The following is a 22,960-nucleotide window of genomic DNA, read 5'->3' on the forward strand; positions in this document are numbered from 1 at the left end:
CAGATCTTATTTGAAATACTGGAGCTCTGCTAATGCTAGACATATCGGCCCTCAACCTTTGCAAGAACTTTGGAGAGTGCCGAGGAGACCACTAATGGATTGTTGTTTACAAAAAGGCAACAGATGAAAGAGCTTTTCGGAGCCACCTTCTGTCTAGAAGGGAACTTGCTGTTCTAGGAGGGTCATGTGGTTTTGCAAGCAGAGAGAGAGAGAGAGACATACACACACACACAGATCACCTACAGTGTTACAGTCAGCAACAACAGCTGGGACTGGAACAGGACAAGCTGGCAAGCTTTGGAAAACCCCATTTGAAAGACTGGTTCTTATTTCAGCCTGATCAAAGCTCTTTGTGGTTTATGCAAGAGGAGAGGACTGGCTGTCTAATGTTTCACTTGGAATAAGAAAAACAAAAAGGAACTCTGTGGTGACCTAAAAAAAAGAGGTTATCATCTGGAGAACCCTGAGGGGGCAAGACACTGGAGTGGCTGATTAAAATGGAATCAGTTGTGGATGTCATTGTACAACAAATCTCCCTCTGAAAACCAATAAGAACCTTCCTGAGTGGTAACCATTTACCTTTCAAGCACAAAGCCTGGTGAACTTTATAAATGTTAAATTCTGTGCACAGTATAATAATTGCCTGCAACCAGTGAACTTGGAGGAATGAGAAGTGAGATTGGACTGTGAACCAAAGAACTTTTCTGAATTTACACACGCACATTACGTACATGTGCACTTAGAATTAGAAGGGGGTTAGTTAAGTCAATAGTTTTTTTTTTAAAACTTTGTTTAAAATTTTATAACATGAATAACATATAGGATTACATTTTTAAAAAATTAAGATAAAATAATAAAAATTACAATACAGTATCCGTAATCTAAATAAACTATACCCTCCCCATTAATTATTACACATTAATAACCCAACTCAAATTAGTCCAACCCCCCCTTTCCCCCCCAAAATAAAGAGTGAAGAATTAATCAAGTTAATAATATGTGAGAAAAAAACCCACTTACAAAAAAAACAAAAACATAACTGATTAAAATACTAACAAAAAGAAAAATAATTAATACCAAAATATCAGACTTACAAAAACATATTTAAATCAAACTTAAATGCATATATTTCACAAATGGGGTTAATTAATATAAAAAATTAGTAAAGTTAGTAACATTATCTATCAAAAATTCTTAAACAATAATCAATTCTTAAAAAAAATTGTAGCATGAAAAAAAATGAAAAAAAAACTTTCTTTATAGAGATAAACATTCACCAAATATCAACTAACTTCACATCTATCATCATATTAGTCACATAAACCACCATCTTAAAACAAAATTCAAACCTCATTAAGCATTGTGAAAGGAGTGGTAATTCTGGTGTATATTATTTTGCTATTTTAGTTATAGAACGAAGGGAATAATGGTGAAAGTTATAAATTGAATTGTACAATTCTTAATGAGGCTTGAATTTTGTTTGTGGTTTATGCTCCATTTGTTGAAGATATAGATTTCGTTGTAGATGTGTTTTTATTATTTGGATATCTGAATTTTAACGTAATGATTGGGGATATTTAAATGTGGTATTGGAGCTTTTATTGGATAACTATTCAAGAGTAAAAGGGAAAAATGGTGTAAGAGTTCAAAATTGAATTGAGTTAAGTCAATAGTGATGTTAAAGTGGGATTCTGTTTTCATGTTTAAAAATAATTAAAAACAACTTTTGTTTAAGTAACCAATATTTGTTTGGATAGACACAGAGAAATTATATTCTCTAGTGGAAATCAGAATTAAAGAGCATAATTGTAAAATTAGAGGCAGCTTATTTATTGTTGAAATTAGGAAACATTTTTAAAATTAAGAAAAGTTGAGAAAAATGATGAAATATCTCATTAAAGCTTTGAAATTGTTTCTATATTTTATCTTTTCATCTGATTTCCCAATTTAACCTTTGCAGTTTTTTTTTAACTTCAAACACTAATCTATCTATGAAGCACATGGGAGGGTGTGCCCACTGATACGTGATAAACTGTAAGCTTTGTGCTGGGTTTAAGGTCTTACTTTTCAAATACATTTCCTCAATCAGAGGACAACTGAATTGGAAGCAGGTTTTTCAGATTTATTGTCAGAGTCCATACATGACCTAACCTGAGATTCTTTTTCCAAAAGGTGAGTCACTTATTGTTAGTGCAAAAAAAAAACTAAAAATACTAACTCAATGTACACATGTAAATAGATAAATATTAACAACTGACTGTGCAATATAGAGATTTAAAAAATCAATGAAGTACAAAAGTCCTTAAATTAGTCCCTGATTGAATTTGTCGTTGAGGAGTCTGTTGGTGGAGGGGTAGCAGCTGTTCCTGAACCTAGTGGTGCGAATCTTGTGGCACCGATACCTCTGTCCTGATGGTACCAGTGAGAACAGAGTGTGTGCTGGGTGGTGTGGATCCTTGATGACTGTTTCTGCTCTCTGATGGCAGTGTTCCCTGTAGATGTTCTCAATGGTGGGGAGGGTTTTGCCTGTGATGTCCTGGGCTGTGCTGTGTTCCCTTCCTTTGCTCAGGGGTATTGGTATCCCCATATCAGACCATGATGCAGCCAGTCAGCACACTTTCCACCACACATCTGCATAAGTTTGCCAGGGTTTCCGATGTCATACTAAACCTGCACAAACACCTGAGGTGCTGACATGCTTTCTTCATGATGCCATTTGTGTGTTGGGTCCAGAAATGATCCTCTGAGAACTTAAATTTTCTCACCCTCTTTGCCTCCAGCAGCACTGAATCTTTGACTCTGCCTTTGCTATGAAATGTTTTCCAGAGCCTTGAGGGGTGATCTTTGTAGAGTTCCTGGTTCGATTCTTGTATAATACCTAACCATTGTGAACATAGCTATCCTAGACACCCATTCTACATCTCGATCTTCAGATACTTACATTTGTTAATTTTCCCTCTTGAGACATGATATGTTTCCAGTTTGTGATAGTACAGATTCTATCACCAATGTGCATATGTACAGATGGTAGTGTAGGATGACTGTGATTGGCTGAGTGTAGCCACACCTACTGGCAGGTCTTAAAGGATTGCTCCTAGCCAGAATAGGCCATTCTGGACTGGTCGACCTACTTGTGATATGCTCCAGTCTCCAGTCTTTTAGTTAATAAAAGCCTTGGTTTGGATCAACAAGTCTTTGGTTGTTTCCACACGCGCTACACAATTGAAGGGTTGTTCCAGGAACTAATTAACAATTTTAGTTAACAATTAAACTTATTAAACTACCTTGATGTTTGTTGATGAAATATGGGAAGTTCCAGTAAGGTGGAGAGAGGAGTAAAACATTTGCACTTTAAATAAATGCTGATCAAAATAATCGAACAAGTGATTTTTAAGTAAGAATTTAGTACATTTTTTTAAAGTGTAAATTGGTGAAAAATATTCTAGAAATATAGAGACCAGCTATCCAATTAAGGAATCACAATGTTTACCCTCCTCAGACCCAAGGCACAACCAAGAAGGTCAATGTGACCATAACTTCTATACGTGTGAACTTAAAAGTAAATGAACCTTCCTCCTTCTCTGTATTCAAAATCTCACTCAATTCTATATCAATGGACGCACATTCCGACCCCTGCAACTAGAAATCTGCTTCCATTTACCCTATCTATCTCATTATTTTTTTAAATTAAGAATAATCATTTCAATGTCACAAATTTGACTCACGTGAATGAAGTCCAATCTTTAAAAAAAATTTTTTTTTTTAAATTTCCTTGTATATTAACCTTTAAGTTTGAAGTGCATTCTCTCCAAAACATTCCTCTGGTGATAAGCCTGATTTTCCTCAATATGTAATATTTTTTATCTTAATTTGTAGCAGCAGCTACCCTGCTCCTGAAAGAACACGTGCAACCAGACGGGTTGAGCTCAGTGAGCAGACTAGTTTATTGCAGGCTGCTGGGCTGTACTTATACTCCCAGCCCGGATCTGGCTAAGAACTGTGTTGGAGGGCGCTGACATCACCCAGGCATCATGTGGTTTCCCAGCGTGGGTTTCTGAGCCCTGTGCTGGGAGGAAGGGAACACCCCCGACAGCGCCATTTTGGCCGGCTGCCCCGCCGCGTGGCTTACAAACGGGGCCGGTTCGCCTGCCTAGTGGTGAGCCACCACAAATTTATCATTACATATTGGCATTACACTCAATATCATAGATTGATAGAGTTAAACAGCACGGAAATAGGATCTTTAGCCCAGCTTGCGCCAGCATATCAGAATCAGAATTTATTGTCACGAACAAGTCATGAAATTTGGTGTTTTGGGGCAGCATCATAGTGCAAACATAAAATATTATAGTCACCTTACAGCATTTCTATATAAAAAAATAACAGTGCATGAAGAGTGAGGCCGTGTCCTTGGTTCATTGATTATTCAGGAATCTGATGGCAGTGGGGAAGAAGCCGTCCTTGTGCCGTTGAGTGCTCGTCTTCAGGTCCTGTACCTTTTTCCCGATTTGGCCATGTATCTCTCCATGAACCTGTCTAAATGCCTTTTCAACTTTGTAATTGTCCCCAGATGCAGCTTGTACTACAAACCCACTATCCTCTGTGTTTAAAAGAAGCTCAATTTTTTTCAAAATTATGAAAAATAAATGCAAACATTTATATTAATTACATTTATAAAACACTCCATAACAGTTATTAGTATTCTGTTCCCTTAGTTTCCACACCTTTATCCTTACTTGGTGAGAATTTCTTTTATAAACAGCTCATACAAGCTTCCTCACAAGCCCTTCTACACATGCATTCGCATCCTTTGGTGTAATTACAGACAGAGAAGGGGATTGTTCATACATTTTGGTCCAATTCCAAATTTATTTTGTAATGGCAAAAATATAAATATATGCATTAAATGAACAAGTCATAAGGCAACACCCAATGCTTTGTTACAAGGGATTTAAAGAGTGTGGAAAATGTACAATATTTCAGGGTATTGCCTTGTTCAACCAATCTAAAATCATAATTTATACTATTAGTTATTTAGATCTCCTGGGATATATGTACATAGATGATCAGAGCACTGAACATTATTTGCAATCCCTTATCTGAAATTCATGGGACCAAAAGTATTTCAGATTTTGGAATTTTTTTTGTATTTTGGAATGTGTTTAGGTAACGAAGTAGCACAGTAGCATCAGCAGAATACCAGTGTCAGCTGTTTGTTAAACAACAAAAACAAACAACGGCAGGGTTTCAGTCTCCACCTGCAATGCTGTTTTGATCAAAAGGTTTCAGACGAACTTCAGATTTTACATGAAAATAATGTTTTGTACTTACCAAAAAAAAACTTGATCCCTGCTTACAAAGGAAGATACGTGCAACACCAAATGCTAGAGATTCTGCTGGATGGTTTTTTTTAATATTTTCTCCAGAGTCATCTGCCTCATTAACAATGGCTTTCGTCTTAGAAGCCTCTCTTTGCTTTCTGACACGATTTCTTGTTCTGTTCTGAATGCATGCTGCCCCAGTACTTCAGTAAGTCCATCACACATTTTCACCATGTCGTTTCATGACCAGATTTCCATTGTGGCATGTGTTCAGTGCAGCACTAATGATGGATCCACTCTTTCAATACACGATCAGGATCTTCACATTTAGCTTTATGCAGTGTTTTTCTATTTTTCATCACTCTCTAAATAGAACTTCAAGTTTATCTTTCTGTTTCTTCAGATCATTGACGGTGGTCATTCCAACACCAGTGGCACAAGATAGGGCCTATGGCAAGCACTGAAATTGCACCCCCCTTCCCATTTTTAAAAAAAGGACATAAAATTGACAGTTGAGTGATTTTCACACATGATTGGGCTGGCACTAACCACACCAACTGTGCCACCCAACATATCTTTGTAAATTTCACATGTGTGTTGTAATTTATTAGAAGTGAACCAGTGAATTAATTCCCACCCAGGCCCCTAGGCTGAGCTTCAGTAAGGGAAAGGGCCCCCCCCCCACTTTCTCATTCCCCTCCTCTCGCTCCTCCTTCCTCTTGCTCCCCCTAGCTTCCTCCCTCACTAATAGCACCCTCAATTACGAACCATGCCACTCCATGTTGTGGTTTATTATTCCCAGTCACCAAGACATGGGACACCAGCCTGCATTGAAGTGACCCAAGCCTCATGTTTATTACCTGCCGTTCCTGGCTGGAAGCTGCAGCCTCCATAGGGAAAATGGCCATCTTCCTGCATTTCCCAGCTGCATGGGGGATTATGGGAAACGAAGACAGCCATTGCTCAATTTACACGTATGTGAATATCGCAATTCAAAAATTAAAAATCGTGGACAGAATCTTTTGAATTATAAAATACAATGTTTTTTTTTGTTTTTTTCAATTCTATATTCTTGTCTCCAATGTATACACTTTGATGAGGAATGTATTTTAACACAAGATATCCCATGCCCAACCATGTGAAAATACATTTTTAAAAATTTCTTTGCTCAAGTATAGATTACTACTTGTTGTTATAAAAAGGCTTTTTATAAAAACATGTAGCTCCCATGAAAATCAGCTGCTGGTACTTACACTCAGAAACACTGGAAACGTGAGTGTAGACACTCATCCAGCACCATGGGTGGTCAGCTTGCATTCATGTGGCGCCGCAGAGTTGCTGAGTACTTGTCGTCAAGAGGAGAGGTGGCGATCCCAGCAGCCACCAGGACACACACAGGCCAAGCTTGGCAATCATGCCCGGCACTCAATGGCAGTGCTGAAGTTGGCCCGGCTGCGGCAATTGTTGCTGCTTCTCCCGGTGCTCCTGTGCTTCTCGGTGAACTACTTTGCCAGCACTTGGGAGAGGGCAGGGGTGCCGGAGACAAGCTATTGGATGGACAGCCGCTACTGTTTGAAGACCTTTGCCGTCCTGAGTGCTTCAGGGCAGATGATCTTCACCCAGATGAGTGACGGCGCTGAAATAGTCAAAGCCATTTTGCGCACTCCAGCAGATATTAATGCACTGCATATATGTTTTCTTGGCTAATTTGTCTGTACGTATTGAAATGTAAATTAAATGTAAACAGCAATCTATTTTCCTGGAAATATTATATGGTAGTCTGTATGAAGGTAAACACTCGATATCTCTTCTAATACTCCTAAAATTTGTTTTGTACAGATTAAGTTTTATTAAATATTTTTTATTCATAATTAAAGCGAGCACCTTCAGATAACATGTAGATTCTTTATTCTTTTAATGAAGTGTCCTTTGCACAGTTTAACGTCTGGATGATGGACGTGACATCATCTGTGGCATGGCCTAGCATCTGTGCCAAGTTTTAGCATTTTCAGCCATGGACCACGTTCCTTAGCTTCAAGACAAATTAGGTACAAATTCATGCAAACATAAAACTGTGGTGTGACTTCCAGGTATGAAATTTTGATTGGGAGTTTGGAGAGTGATAATGATTAATCTAACATTAATGTGCTTATTGATCTATTCATGGTTATAAATTAACTTTACAATGAGATTAGGTCAATAAGCTTCCTAGGTCTCTTAATCACCCATTTACAAATCAGTTCGACTTGGCTTGATTTCCATCAGAAAGCAAAATGTGTCAGTGTCATTAAAGAACATCAGATCCATACCTCAAAGTTCTTTTGTCAGATAGCGATTTTTTTTTAGTTGGGCTCGGGAGTTCGATATTGGGCAGGCGAGCTGAGGACAATGACACCCCCCTTCAAGTGGCACCCAAGGGATGTGCCATGGCTACCATACCCTAGATACACCTGTAAGATGCTTTACAGTTTCTCCAACAACTTGACTTTCTGTGCTATAGGTAAACATAAATACTTGCTCTCTTTCTTATCACTGTTCCCCATATTGGTATCTGCATGTCTTTTTGACATTTTCAACCATATCTTTGTACCACAGAGCAGAGATTAAGCAAAGTAAAAATGAGTATTGCAAGTAAGTCTGGAGGTGATGATGGTTGGTAACAAATTGTCACCAACAGAGCATCAGAGACCCACATGGGCGAGTGAGATCAGGTGTGGAATTTACCACTTGTGGCGCCACGTCTGCACTCAAAAGATTTCAGATTTTGTAAGAGCTTGTGGGAAAAAACAGAACAAATTATATATCTCTGCATTAACAGGAAATAAGGTTTCAATTCACATGGGTTAGACATCAAGCTATAGAAATTCTTTTGCACTTTTGAGGATTATGACTGATGTACTAACAACTTCTAAAATGTTGATGGCCATCGTTACACAATGCAAGGAAATATTGAATAGCATCAAAGCAACTCCCCAATAATTGAATATAGTCTAAAAGTGACTTCGTTGAAAGAGCTCCTGATATGAATTCGATTGTGGTTTTGAACACAAAATCTTGGCTTATTCCAAGAATCATTAAGAAAGTATTGCATTATTCTTCAGATATATTTTCACGCACCTACTTTCTTAAATTGGCACATTAGATCATGTGATGTTATTGCAAGAAAAAAATGGAACTGCCCCCAGCCTTATTAACAATATTTATTCCAAAACAAATATAATTAAAATCAATTAGGCTACATTGAGCACAGATAGAACCATCAAATAGGCCTTTTCAGCCCTTCTTGTCAGTGCTGAACCATTTTTTTTTGCCTTGTCCAACTGAGTCCATTGTCCTCCATTCCACTCCCATCCATGTACCTGTCCAATTTCTTCTTAAATGTTAAAATTGAGCCTGCATTTACCACCTCAGCGGACTGCTCATTCCACACTCGCACCACTCTCTGTGGGAAGAAGTTCCCTTTCACATTTGCCTTAAAACCTCAGTGGAAAAAGCCTATCTACATTTACCCTGTCCATCCCCTTCATAATTTTAAATACCTCTATCAAATCTCCTCTTGTTCTTCTACGTTCTAGGGAATAAAGTCCTTCCCTTCTAACTCAGTTCCTGATGTCCAGGCAACATCCTATTAAATCTCTCTCTTTCCATTTTATTGATATATTTCCTGTAGTTAGGTGACCAACACGACACATAATATTCCAAATTTGTCCTCACCAATGTTTTATACAACTTTACCATAACAGCCCAGCTCTTGTACTCAGTGCTTTGATTTATGAAGAACAATATGCTTTCTTTACAACCCTACCCACCCGTCACTCCACTTTCAGGGAATTATGTATCTGTATTCTCAGTTCCCTCTCTTCTGCTGCACTCCTCAATGGCCTATTATTCACTGTGTACATTTCTTTCTTTATCCTTCCAAAATGCAGCACCTCACACCTTAAATTCCATCTGCTATTTTTCAGCCCATTTTTCCACATTGTCTAGCCCAATAGTCAACGAGAATTGGAGGATTAAATCTGAAATGTTCACCTAGACATAATTCTGTCTCGTTCCCTAAGAGTAGATCCAGTCTCTTTAGTTGGTACCTCTATATATATATTGATTTAGGAAACTTTCCTGAATGCTTTTCACAAAATCAAAGCAATCCAGCCCTTTTATAGAATGGGAGCCCCAATCAATATGTGGAAAATGAAAATCCCCTACTATCACATCCTTATGTTTCTCGCAGCTGTCTGCTATCTCTCTTCAGATTTAATCCTCCAATTCTCATTGACTATTGGGCGGTCTATAATATAACCCCATGAGTGTGGTTATACCTTTCTTATTCCTTAGCTCCACCCATAGAGCCTCAGTAGGCAAGCCCTCTGATCTGTCCTGCCTGACCACAACTGTGATATTTTCCCTGATGAGCAATGCCACTCCTCCCCCTTTCATTTCTCACCCCACACCCCACGGTCTATCATGCCTAAAGCAACAGAAGCCTGGAACATTGAGCTGCCACCCCTGCCCCTCTGGCAGCCAATTTTCACTAATGGCTACAATGTCATAATTACACTTTGCCAATCCATGCTCTGAGCTCACCTGCCTTTTCTACAATACTCTTTATATTGAAATAGATGCACTTTAGAAAATTTTCACCTCTTTTGACTTCTAATGGTGCATGTAATTTTCACATAAACTTTTTCCTCCTCTACTGCTCTATCTGTTCTGGCACTCTGGTTCCCATCCCCCTGCAAATCTAGTTTAAACTTACTGGAGCAGCACTCGCACTTCCCGCAAGGATATTAGTCCCCCTCCAGTTCAGATGCAAACCGTCCCATTGGAACAGGTCCCACCTTCCCTAGAAGAGTGCCCAATGATCCAGAAACCTAAAGCCCTCCATCCTGCACAATGTCTTTATCCACATTTTAAGCTTCATTATTCTCCTATCTCTAACCTCACTAGCACTTTGCATGGATTGCAATCCTGAGAACACAACCTAGCGCCAAACTCCCTGAATTGTTCTTGCAGGACCTCCCCACCCCTCACCCACATCAAAAATCACTATATGGACCACGACATCTGGCTGCACATCCTTGCTCCTGAGAATGCCATGAATTTGATCTGAGGTATCTCGGACCCTGGCAACAGGGAGGCAACCTACCATCCGGGATAGTTGATCTCTTTTACAGGACCTCTTATCTGTCCCCCCTATGAAATCTCCTATCACTGCAGCTTGCCTCTTCTCCTCCCTTTCCTTCTTAGCCACAGGACCAAACTCCTTCCCAGAGACCTAACCACTGTGGCTTGTGCCTGGTAGGTTGTTCCCACCCCAACAGTATCTAAAATGGCATAATTAGAACAGCCACAGGGGTGCCCTGCACCGCCTGCCTATTCCCTTTCCCTCTCCTGTCATCCATCTACCCTCCTGTCTCCTAGGTGTGATAGTGTCCCAGAAATCCCTGTCTATCACCACCTCTGCCTCCCAAATGATCCAGAGTTCATTCTCCTCCAGCTCCAGTCCCTTAACTTGGCTTGTCAGGAGCTGCAGCTGGATGCACTTCTCACAGATGAAGTAATCAATCAGGGATACTGCTGGCTTCGCTGATGACCCATGTTCTGCAAGAGGAGCATTCCCCTGCCTTGGCTGCCATTCCCATTGTTTCTGACTCGAGGAACAAAATTATTAGGGTTACAACTATGAGTCAGTCCACTCTTTTCTTTTAAACTTTATTTAGTATTTTTTCAATGAAAATAAACAGACTTTTACAGAATAAGTAATCTAATAATAAAACAAACCCATCTCCTCCCTCCTCCCACAATAGATCCCTAAAGGGAAGCATTAAAAATAAACAAAAACATTCAATTATTTACAATATTATTAAATTCATATTCTTCATATATGGTGTCCACATCTTAACCAAAAAAATCATAATTATTATGTAAATCATGTTATTTTCTATATAAATACACGACTTCAACTCATGATGCCATCGAACTACATTTAACTCTGCTTCATCTTTCCAAGACATACCAATACATTTACGAGCAACTGTCAATGTTAGACGAATAAACGCTGTCTGAAACTTATCCAAACCCAAGTCCACTAATGGAGTAAAATAACCTAACAAAAAAAATTTGGATCTAAAGGAAATTTAATTTTAAACGAATTTTGAAGAAATTCCATAATTTTAAACCAGAAAGGATTAACTTTATCACAAAACAAAACAGAAGGTAGAAATGTTCCAACCAATCATCCACAAATCTGAATTACTAAATCCATATTTTTTCAATTTTTCAGGGGTTAAATATAACTGATGCAAAAAATTAAAATTAACCATACTATATCTTACATTAATTAACTTAGTCAACCCATCATAACACATATTTTCCCAATCCACCCGACTCATCTCACAACTTAAATCACGCTCCCATTTAATCCTAGATGTATCTAAAAAAAATTAACCATTGTATCTTGTAATAAGGCATACATTTCTGATATAAATCCTTTATCTGAAAAATATGAAACCATAAATTCAAATTTAGTTAACTTCAAAATTTTCATTTCTCTTACAAAATTATCTTTCACTAATGCCCTAATTTGATAATAAGCAGAGAATTCTCTAAAATCCCAAATTTCTCTTTAAGTTGATTAAATGATAAAAATTCCCTTCTTCAAAACAATCCTGCAATCTTTTTATTCCTTTAATCCACCAATTTTCTAAAACTATTATTCAATGAAAAAGGAATCCATTTATTTTGATATATTGGGGTTTGAATTGATAAACTATTTTTTGATCCTATTAATAAATGCCTTTTAGTCCAAATTTCTAATAAATATTTCAAAATTGGTACAGTATATTTCTGTAGTAAGACAGTATTCCATTTAAATACAAACTGATGGGGACAAGGTTCCAATATCGCAGTCAATTCCACCATAGCCCAACTAGGAGGGTTCCAAATATCTAACATATGATTAATAAATCTCAATTGAGCTGCTTCATAATAATTTTAAAATTATTGCAAACCTCCCAAAGTATAATTTATGCATCGCTACTCTTGCTAATTTTACTTTCCATAAAAATTCTCAAACTACATTATTTAAATCTTGAAAAAAGGATTTCGGAAGAGAACAAGGAATCGAATGAAACAAATATTGAATTCGTAGAAAAATATTCATCTTTATTCAATTTACTCGACCCATTAAAGTTAAAGGTAAATCTTTCCATTTAATCAAATCCGCTTTAATCTTTCTCATTAATGGTACACAATTTAAATTAGACAATGTTTGAAAATTTACATCAATCATTACCCCTAAGTACTTATTTTTATCAATCCATCGAAATTTACTAATTTGTCTAGATTGATCGTAATTTCCTTCAGAAATTGGTAGTATTTCACTTTTATCCCAATTCATTTTATATCCAGATAATTTACCATACAATTTTTAACAATTTTGGAAATAAATTAAAGATTGATCCAGATTAATTAAATATATCAAAACATCATCAGCAAATAAATTAATCTTATATTCACCTGTCCAATCCTTATACCTGTAATATTCTGCCTGATAGCCTGAGCCAACAGTTCAATGACCAAAGCATATAGGGCTGGCAATAAAGGACAACCTTGACAGTTGAACACGTTAATTTAAAAATGGAAGAAGTTTGACCATTTGTTGCCAGCCTTGCTACAGGATTATTATACAATGCCTTCACCCAACCAATAAATGAGGGTCCAATTTTATATTTCTCCAAAACTTTAAATAAAAAATTCTATTTGACCCTATCAAAAGCTTTTTCAGCATCTAATGATTCTACCATTGGTAGGTTGGGTTGTTGACGTGAAGCACTGATCAATGAAATCACTCTAAGAATATTATCCGAAGCATACCTATCTTTAATAAAACCAGCCTGGTCAGAATGTATTAATTGTATTAAATACTTTGCTAATCTATTTGCTAATAATTTAGCTATTATTTTATAATCCACATTTAATAAAGAAATTGGTTGATAAGAAGAAACCTTCAAAGGGTCTGCCTTTTTTTGGTATAACTGTTATTATTGCACTCAAACATGAGGCTGGTAAAGCTTGTTCCTGAGTTGCCTGATTAAGAACATCCATGAATACAGAGGACAGATCATCATCATAAAAAAAACTTTATAAAATTCACCAGGGTAACATCCTTTATTTCTAAATCTGTAAAAGGAGAATCCAACTTTCTCACATCCTCGAGTCAGTCCACTCTGACGGCGAATGCTCCTTTGCATCATCAATGTAATAACCAACCTACTAAGTCTGGATGCCACAGATCATGACCATGACCGGACCTCAGTCAGTGGCTCTTGAGGTCCAGCTGCCAGCTGATAGATCACCTCTAAAAAGGGCTGTCCAGTTTTTGTTTAAAGTATGCTTGGTAGTCAACATTTAAAAATAGTTCAGGTAAATTTAAAATATCCTGTAAATGACTAGAAATTAAAAACATCGATTCTATAAAAAAGAGAGCTATGGGTGAGAGATCAGGAAGAATTAGATTGTTGCTGAGATTTACATAGTCAGTACAACATTGTGGGCCTGTATTCTGCTGTAAATGTTCTAGAAAAAAATCAAAGAAAAATAAAGTAACAATTATCTTTCTAATGCAAGACTCACTTCCTCCTCCTCCATTTTATCCAGGCCTTTCATTCATACCTTGACAAAGGGCTCAGGCCTAAAATGTTGGGGTTATATCCCTTTGCTTCCTATAGATGCTGCATGACCTGCTGACTTTCTCCAGCACGTTTGTGTATTGCACTACAATCACAGTATCTGCAGACTTTCCTGTTTAACAGCATTATCTTTCTAATCAAGGTTACCAATTCCATTCAAAAGAATGCGGCTATTATACTTTCAACAACCTTGTCACGCATAAAGATGAGATGTGAAACTTGCCTAGCCCTTGATCTCTGTACATGTGTTACATTACTTGAATCAGGAGTGAGTTCAACAGTGGAGCAGGTCAGAAACGCTGCAGCTGATGTCTACCTTGCCGAATTTCTCCATTTCGATCACATGGAAATTAGAAGTGTGTGGACCTCTAAGGAAGTCACTCTTATGGAACCAGCAACCCTAAGCAAGTGTATTTTGGTTCATGATCTGATGTTTTGTCAATTTGTTATTGATGCATCAGTTCTTTCAAAACTCCATAGATTATGGAATGGTGCATGGATCTAGATTGGAGCCTGGTCAATGTAAGATCGCCTTTTGTTAGGAAAGTGCACGAGAAAACATGGAAATTACAGACCATTTAGTCTAACACCAGAAGTCTTGGAAAAGACAGAGGTTATAGTAAAGGAGGCAATAATAGTTTACCTAATCAATATAGATTAATGAAAGGCCTCAACCGGAAGAAATTAATCTCTTTCAAAATGGTCAGCCTGTCTGCTGGGGTGCCAGGAAGAGATCAGGATTTGCGTATCAGCAATTAATGCTATATAATCAATAATTTGAGGGAAATTATTGTAATACTTCTAATTTTGCCAACACCACCAGCAGGGCAGCACTGTTGGTGTAGGGCAGTAGTTCTCAACCTTTTTCTTTCCACTCTCATACCACTTTAAGTAATCCCTATACCATAGGTGCTCTGTGATTAGTAAGGAATTGTGTAAGGTGATATGTGCGTGGAAAAGTTTGAAAACCACTGTTTTAATTGTACCTAATTGACTCGTAATGTGCACGGTTTCATAACTTCAAAGGAAATGGGCTAATGACAATTTTTCTCAAGCAAAATATTTCACTGTCAATTAAATCTACACCAGTGGTTTTCAACTTTCCCTTCCCACTCACATACCACCTTAAACCATCCCTTACTAATCACTGAGCACTGATGGCGTAGGGATTGCTTAAAGTGGTAAGTGAGTGGAAAGAAAATGGTTGAGAATCACTGGTGTAGAGGTTAGTGCAACACCTTTACAGAGCCAGCGATTGGGACTGGACCAGGGGGTTTCAGTCCCAAGTTATCTGCAAGGAGTTAGTTTGTTTTCTGCATGGATTTTGTCTGGGGGCTCCGGTTTCCTCCCACTGTTCAAAAAATGTACTGGGGCATAAGGATAATGGGGTGTCAATTGGGCAGCAAGGATTTGTGGGCTCAAATGTTCAAATTTTAATTTAATAAATTGAAAAGGTGGGTGAGGTTGCTTCAAGCTTCTTTGGATGGAGTAGCAAATACATGGCAAATAAGAACAGCATGGTATTTTGAATCGGGAAACAATGATGAAAAGGATCGGTGTAAAGGTTCAGGAAATAGTTTAGACAAATTGTATGTGGCCCTTCATTGCAAAGCATAGGAGTACAAACTTAAATCAATGGTACCATAATGGGCACAGTTTTTTTGGGTTCCTTACCTGAGAGAGGACAGTTGGCATGGATTTGGGGTTGGCTTTTTCTTTCCACTCACATTCTACCTTTAAGTAATCCCTATGCCTTTGATGCTCCAAGATGAGTGGAAAGTAAAAGGTTGAAAAATCACTGTTTTAACTGTACCTAATTGACTCATTATGCGTGCTGTTGTATAATTCCAAAGGAAATGGGCCAATGACATTTTTCCTCCAGCAAAAATATAACAAGTACTTCTTAATCTTTCCCCCCACCCCCCAACTCACACACCACCTTTAAGCAATCCCTGACTAATCACAGAGCACCTGTGGCATAGGGAGTACTTAAGGTGGTGTGTGAGTGGATAGAAAAAGGTAGAAAACCTCAGAGTGCTCTGCAATTAGTAAGGGGTTAAAGGTTGGATAGGTGGAAGGGGGAGGGGGAGGGGGGAGGGTTGGGGGGAGGGTTGGGGGGAGGGTTGGGGGGGAGGGTTGGGGGGGAGGGTTGGGGGGGAGGGTTGGGGGAGGGGGAAGGTTGGGGGAGGGGGAAGGTTGGGTGGGAGAGGGAGTGGGGGGAGATTGGATGGGTGGGGGAAGATTGGATGGGAGAGGGAGTGGGGGGGAAGATTGGATGGGAGAGGGAGTGGGGGGATTGGATGGGAGAGGGAGTGGGGGAAGATTGGTTGGGAGAGGGAGTGGAGGGGGAAGGTTGGATGGGAGAGGGAGTTGGGGGGAAGATTGAATGGGAGAGGGAGTGGGGGGGGAAGATTGGATGGGAGAGGGAGTGGGGGGGAAGATTGGATGGGAGAGGGAGTGGGGGGGAAGATTGGATGGGAGAGGGAGTGGGGGGGAAGATTGGATGGGATAGGGAGTGGGGGAAGATTGGTTGGGAGAGGGAGTGGAGGGGGAAGGTTGGATGGGAGAGGGAGTTGGGGGGAAGATTGGATGGGAGAGGGAGTTGGGGGGAAGATTGGATGGGAGAGGGAGTGGGGGGAAGATTGGTTGGGAGAGGGAGTGGAGGGGGAAGGTTGGATGGGAGAGGGAGTGGGGGGGAAGATTGAATGGGAGAGGGAGTGGGGGGGAAGATTGGATGGGAGAGGGAGTGGGGGGGGAAGATTGGATGGGAGAGTGAGTGGGGGGAAGATTGGATGGGAGAGTGAGTGGGGGGGAAGATTGGATGGGAGAGGGAGTGGGGGGGAAGTTTGGATGGGAGAGGGAGTGGGGGGAAGATTGGATGGGAGAGGGAGTGGGGGGAAGATTGGATGGGAGAGGGAGTGGGGGAAGATTGGTTGGGAGAGGGAGTGGGGGGAAGATTGGATGGGAGAGGGAGTGGGGGGGAAGATTGGATGGGAGAGGGAGTGGGGGGAAGATTGGATGGGAGAGGGAGTGGGGGGGAAGATTGGATGGGAGAGGGAGTGGAGGGGGAAGGTTGGATGGGAGAGGGAGTGGGGGAAGGTTGGGTTGAACACTCTGGAAACAAAGGGGGCTTATCCACAGATTTATGATAAATGGAAAGGTCTGATGAAATTCTATATCCCAGACAACTCGAGACCAGATTACTGAATATATTGGAAAAGGGGAGTGAGGCATATTCTAGACACTGAATTCTCACAGGAAAAAAGTGTGAATGGTGGACTAAGCTCAAAGTGCTGAATGGACAATGTTTCCATCTGAGTGCAAACTGTTTTAGGTTTTCTACATTCTAAATGTCAATATAAATTCAAAAAGCACTTTGTTCTGAAAATTGCCATATTTTTTTTAAAAACTTTGGTTCCTCTTTTTTCAGTAGCAGAGGCAAGAATCAAAAGCAAGACCTTTTTATTTTTTTATAGAATTTAAATTTGATTCATGCAGAATATTATAATAATCTTGAATTAATACAAGCAGCCATGTTCATATCGAAGCCAGCCAGATCTGAGTGCAACTTTGTACATTTTTAAGTCCCTGCAATCTGATACCAGACCGACCAGGATTAGCTTTTTTAAAAGAAAACAGGTTTTTATTTGTACACCCAGTCTGGATGTGTCTCTCTGCCTGGCACCATCTACAGCAAATTGTTGGCCAATAGCCATGCTGCCGAACAATTTGCCAGTAGCCCAGTGCATAACCCACAACTGAATTACGAGGACCCACATTTCCTTGTACCATTCTTTAACGGATTGCCAAACCACAATCCACCACAGACTCAAGCCAACTCACTATATGCCCCCTTCTTCTACACCATCAACCACCACAACCATTATTATTCAAAACCAAAATAATTCTGACCAGAAACTGCACCTGAACTTTGTAAACTTCTCTGTACAATAGACAAAAAAAAAGAATCAATACATATCTATTTCTCTCTTGTTTAAGAAAATTGCAAATGTATTAGTAGGAGGAAATGTACACACATTAGCTCTTGGCATTTTAAGTACAGGTAGTTAAATTCAAATCCCTGTACGTGTTTTTATCTTAGGGAAACGTACTTGAGCAACACAGATTGCTTTTATATTTTGCAATAAAAATCATAACAGGCAACACAAATGTAAAGAAAATCAATTAGACTTTATTAAATACATTTTAAAGTACAAGTTTAATTCTGATGACGTTGGCAAGATTCTCCTACCGTTTTAATTCAAAATTAGAAAACAGAAATTCTTCTGTGTTATTTTCAAATTTTTTCACAAACCTGAATCTCATACGGCAATTTATTTTAAATATTAATGACTTCTTATTCCTTAAATTAAACAAATACAAGACAGGCAGGGGCAGCTTATTAGAAATAACTGTATATGCTTCCTCAACCCTCTCCAACATGAAAGGATGACTTATTGTCAGTGTTTCAACTTTTAGCTTATGTTGAATCCCATCACACATTTCTGGCTTACTTGTCTTCATGTAGAGTGCTTCATAAAAGCACAGTTTCACTTATAGGAGATGGAGACAACAGAATGGTGAGAGGGAAGAAGAATATCAAATACAGTGCATCTCAGCAATTCCATGACTCCTTTATCAAGCCAACTGAGGAACGTTTGAAGGGAAGCATAAATTATTGGTCCTGACCAAAAGCAGAACATTTTATACAGTACTATACCATCTGACCTATTAACTCAATATTAATTTGAAATGACAAAACATTTTTTCACCATCATATTTTCCCAAAAACAGCAATTGGATTTGACTTGTGGCAAATAGTTGAGAAACTGGAAAGTAAAAGTACACAAGGAACATTTAAATTGCCCCTCATCCATTATTTTATTAAATAAACATGACCAAGCGTTCTGGAAATTTACACTGTTTCCATCTGGTCTTAAAAGATTAAGGAACAGATAACTACTGGCCACTTCCACTACTATATGATAATCAGTCAACAAATCTTCCTGCTTTCACCACCATCAATAATTTTTTTTAATAGATTCAAGGATAATTCCACCTCCAAAATCCTGTACAAGTTTTTTTTTTAAACTATAATGGCAGTACGAGACTCTGGTTGAAACAGACTGGCTTTGAACTGAAGCAGAAGATGCTGCACCTAATTCCTTGCTCCTCTTGCTAAAGATAAAGATGGCACCAGTATCTCGTATTTCAACCTAGGTCAAAACCATCCATTATTTCAATTCAGGGACAAAAATTCCATATATGTGCAACAGATTGGCAAACCAAGACCTTCCTCACCATATTTCTTAAGGACTAGGTCTCAGAAAATGGAGTTCAACCGTAGAGTGCCCAAGAGCCAATCTTGGTTAGGACAAGAAAAGGAGGTGAAAATATGGACTATTTTTTGATTAACAAAAGTTTTGCACGTTTGTTGAAGTTGATCAACAATGGAGAAAGAATGGGGGAAGTGCGCATGGGACAAAAGAACAGTGCGCACATTTGTTTTGGTTTTAAGTATGTTAAAAGCAGTGATTAAGAAATCAGCATTTCTTAATCTGAAAATATTTTTTTCCTTCCTGTTACTACAATACCTTAGTCACCAAACTGTGGATAGTCAAATCAGTGTTTTTTTAAAACAAAACTGGGACATTATTGGCTCCCGTTTCTTTTTCAATTCATTTACAAAGTGCTGCCAGACTTCAACGTCAAACTGACAATTTACTTGAGGAAATTACCAGTGTAAAAATAAATTCAAAAATGTCTTTACGTACCTTTACTCAGCTAATCCTGACAATGCTTGATTGTTCTTTTATCAGTGGTTCTCAATTTTTTCTCCCACGCACATACCACCTTCAGATGTCATAGTAATCCTTTACTAACCACAAAGCACCTAGGGCATAGGATAAGACAGGATGCCAAGTGGATGTTTTCATCCTTTTTCTTTCGACTCACATTCCACCTTTTAAGTAATCCCTATGCCCTTGGTGCTCTGTGATTAGTGATTACTTAAAGATGAGTGGAAAGTAAAAGGTTGAAAAATCACTGTTTTAACTGTACCTAATTGACTCATTATGTGTGCTGTTGTATAATTCCAAAGGAAATGGGCCAATGACATTTTTTCCTCAAGCAAAAATATAACAAGTAGTTCTTAATCTTTCCCCCCACCCCCCAACTCACACACCACCTTTAAGCAATCCCTGACTAATCACAGAGCACCTGTGGCATAGGGCGTACTTAAGGTGGTGTGTGAGTGGATAGAAAAAGGTAGAAAACCTCGGAGTGCTCTGCAATTAGTAAGCGGTTAAAGGTTGGGTGGGAGAGGGAGGTTGGGGGAGGTGGGGGTGGGGAAGGGGGGGTTGGGAGGAGGAGGAGGAGGGGGGGTTGGTGGGGGGGAGGAGGAGGAGGAGGGGGGTTGGTGGGGGGGAGGAGGAGGAGGAGGGGGGTTGGTGGGGGGGAGGAGGAGGAGGAGGGGGGTTGGTGGGGGGGAGGAGGAGGAGGAGGAGGGGGGTTGGTGGGGGGGAGGAGGAGGAGGAGGAGGGGGGTTGGTGGGGGGAGGAGGAGGAGGAGGAGGGGGGTTGGTGGGGGGGAGGAGGAGGAGGAGGGGGGTTGGTGGGGGGGAGGAGGAGGAGGAGGGGGGTTGGTGGGGGGGAGGAGGAGGAGGAGGGGGGTTGGTGGGGGGGAGGAGGAGGAGGAGGGGGGTTGGTGGGGGGGAGGAGGAGGAGGAGGGGGGTTGGTGGGGGGGAGGAGGAGGAGGAGGGGGGTTGGTGGGGGGGAGGAGGAGGAGGAGGGGGGTTGGTGGGGGGGAGGAGGAGGAGGAGGGGGGTTGGTGGGGGGGAGGAGGAGGAGGAGGGGGGTTGGTGGGGGGGAGGAGGAGGGTTTGTGGGGAGGAGATGGGGGGTTGAAAACGACTGCTAAATGATTCCCTCTGCACTCCAGCCAAGTCCCTGATGCCGAGACGGCGCTGGCATGGGGTCACCCGTCGCTGACATTGATGCGCACTTTCTTGGCACAGACCAGGGTCCGGTTCTGGACGATGTCCCACATCCGCAGGAGGCCCTCGGGGCTGAGTTTGTGGATGACCACCAGGTTCTTGTAGAAGCACGGGTCGCTGTTCATGGGGCTGACCCGGCGCCGGACGATGCCGAACGTCCTGAAGGCCGAGTGCCCCTGGGGCTGGACGCCGAGCCGCTGCAGGCACATGCCCAGGTAGACGTCGTCGATGGGGTAGAGGGGCACGGTGTCGGCGGCGGCCGCCAGCCGGCGGGCCAGGGGCGCGGCCATGAGGAAGCCGCCGCCGCCCGCGTACGGCGGGTAGGGCCGGTCGTGCAGCTGCGGGGGGATGAAGTACTTGCTCTGGTGGTTGCGGATGGGCAGCGCCCGGGTGATGAGGTCGCCGGCGAACAGGTCGTCGGGCCCGGGGCCCTCGCCCTGCGAGGCCAGGAACTCGAGCAGGTTGTCGGTGTGCACGAAGACGTCGTCGTCGCCCTTGAAGACGAAGCGGGTGCGGGGGCAGTAGAGGGCGAACCAGCGGAGAAAGTTCACCTCCTTGAGGGTGAGGTTGAAGAAGGTGTCCATGAAGTCCCACTGCAGGATGTCGCCGTGCAGCCGGTCCTCCAGCTCCAGCAGCGCCTGCAGGTTGCGCCGGTCCTTGCCGGCCGAGGGCGCGCCCAGCAGGAAGAGCGTGCGCACGGCGCGGCCGCCCGCGCGCCGCTCGCGGCCCCACGTCTGGCGGACGGCGGCGCGCCGGTCGTGCTGCTCGATCACCGACTTGACCACGATGAGGAGGTGGGTGGGCGCCGCGCACTTCTCCGGGTGGTTGAGCAGCATCGGGTAGTGGCGGCAGTGGCGGTACAGCACGTACTGCTGGAAGCGGGCGTCCAGCGCCGAGAACCCGCTCAGGCCGCGCACCGATCCGTTCGGGCGGCAGGGGCTCGCCGTCACGCCCCAGGCCGGGGGCGCCTCCTCCTCCTCCTCGCTGGGCCCCGGGTCCTCGCTGGCGTTGGGCCGCGCGTCGCGCCAGCCCGGGACCGGCCCGTCGGCCGACTTGAGCTTCTGGACGAAGGCCACGGTGGCGAAGAGCAGCGACAGGCTGAGCAGCAGCGTCTTGAGCAGCTTCCTCTTGCGGAAGCCGTACTCCATGGCCCGAGAGAGGGGAGAGGGGCTTCAGGGGACCGTGGGGCACAGCCCTCCTCGGAGCCCCGGGCCGCCGAAGCCCGGGCACATGGTCCTTCCCCGCGGCCGGGAGCGACAGCAAGGGGTGGGGGCGAGGGCGAGGGGGGACGGACCCTCCTCTGCTCTCGGGAGCTGCTCACTCGGGGACGCCGAACCTGAGACTGAAGCAGTCGCCAGACGAGGTGGGGGGGGGGGGGGGGGAGGGAACCTCTCGCCGCTTAATGAGGACATGCAACGCACCATTTGCCAGCAACCCCCACCCCCTTGGCACCTTGCTCCTTCTTTCCTCCTCCCACCGGGGGGGGGGGGGGGAAGGTCCGAGCACGTTCAGCTTCTTCTCACCGGCTCCGCTGCCCGCCTCCTTGGAAGGTTGTTTCCAATCCCGAGTGAAGTTCACCCCGTCCCGTCTGCGTCAAATGGAGCCAGGACCAAGATACGGGACCACCGGGCTCCAACTCGGAGCTCCAGCCCGAAACCCTTGCGAGATCAGGCGCCCGACGTTAAGTTTGCACTTCACGGCAGCCAAAGTTTTTGGGTGGGTGGGTGTGGACCCGAGCAATGACTTTGCACTTGAAACCTCTGAGCTCGCCCTCAAACTGTTCAATGAAACAACATCCAGTGAAGCGAGCGACTCTTTCGGGTTGAATAAACCCCCGAGTTGGGAGAGATTTGCAACATATTGACCTGCTTCCAGAGGCGGGCATTCGATTAAAAGTGTATTCAGTGCCAAAGGAGGGGGCAGAAAATCAAATCCACAATGCTTCCGTCTTGTCT

At 42.1% G+C, this 22,960-nt stretch overlaps 1 protein-coding gene across 1 annotated transcript; it reads right to left on the reverse strand.

Annotated features, from left to right (window-relative positions):
• Positions 1–20,775: 20,775 nt before the first annotated feature.
• Positions 20,776–22,357, reverse strand: b3gnt7l (UDP-GlcNAc:betaGal beta-1,3-N-acetylglucosaminyltransferase 7, like). Its single transcript, XM_069919070.1, has one exon. It carries the CDS (start codon positions 22,151–22,153, stop codon positions 20,987–20,989), a length of 1,167 nt encoding a protein of 388 aa, XP_069775171.1. The 5' UTR covers positions 22,154–22,357; the 3' UTR covers positions 20,776–20,986.
• Between the last annotated feature and the right edge of the window lie 603 nt (positions 22,358–22,960).

Source organism: Narcine bancroftii, chromosome 2 (assembly GCF_036971445.1).
Source record: "Narcine bancroftii isolate sNarBan1 chromosome 2, sNarBan1.hap1, whole genome shotgun sequence".
Lineage (NCBI taxonomy): Eukaryota > Metazoa > Chordata > Chondrichthyes > Torpediniformes > Narcinidae > Narcine > Narcine bancroftii.

Excerpts from the sequence above, each read along its gene's own strand:
- b3gnt7l (XM_069919070.1), bottom strand. The coding sequence starts at position 22,153 with ATGGAGTACGGCTTCCGCAAGAGGAAGCTGCTCAAGACGCTGCTGCTC.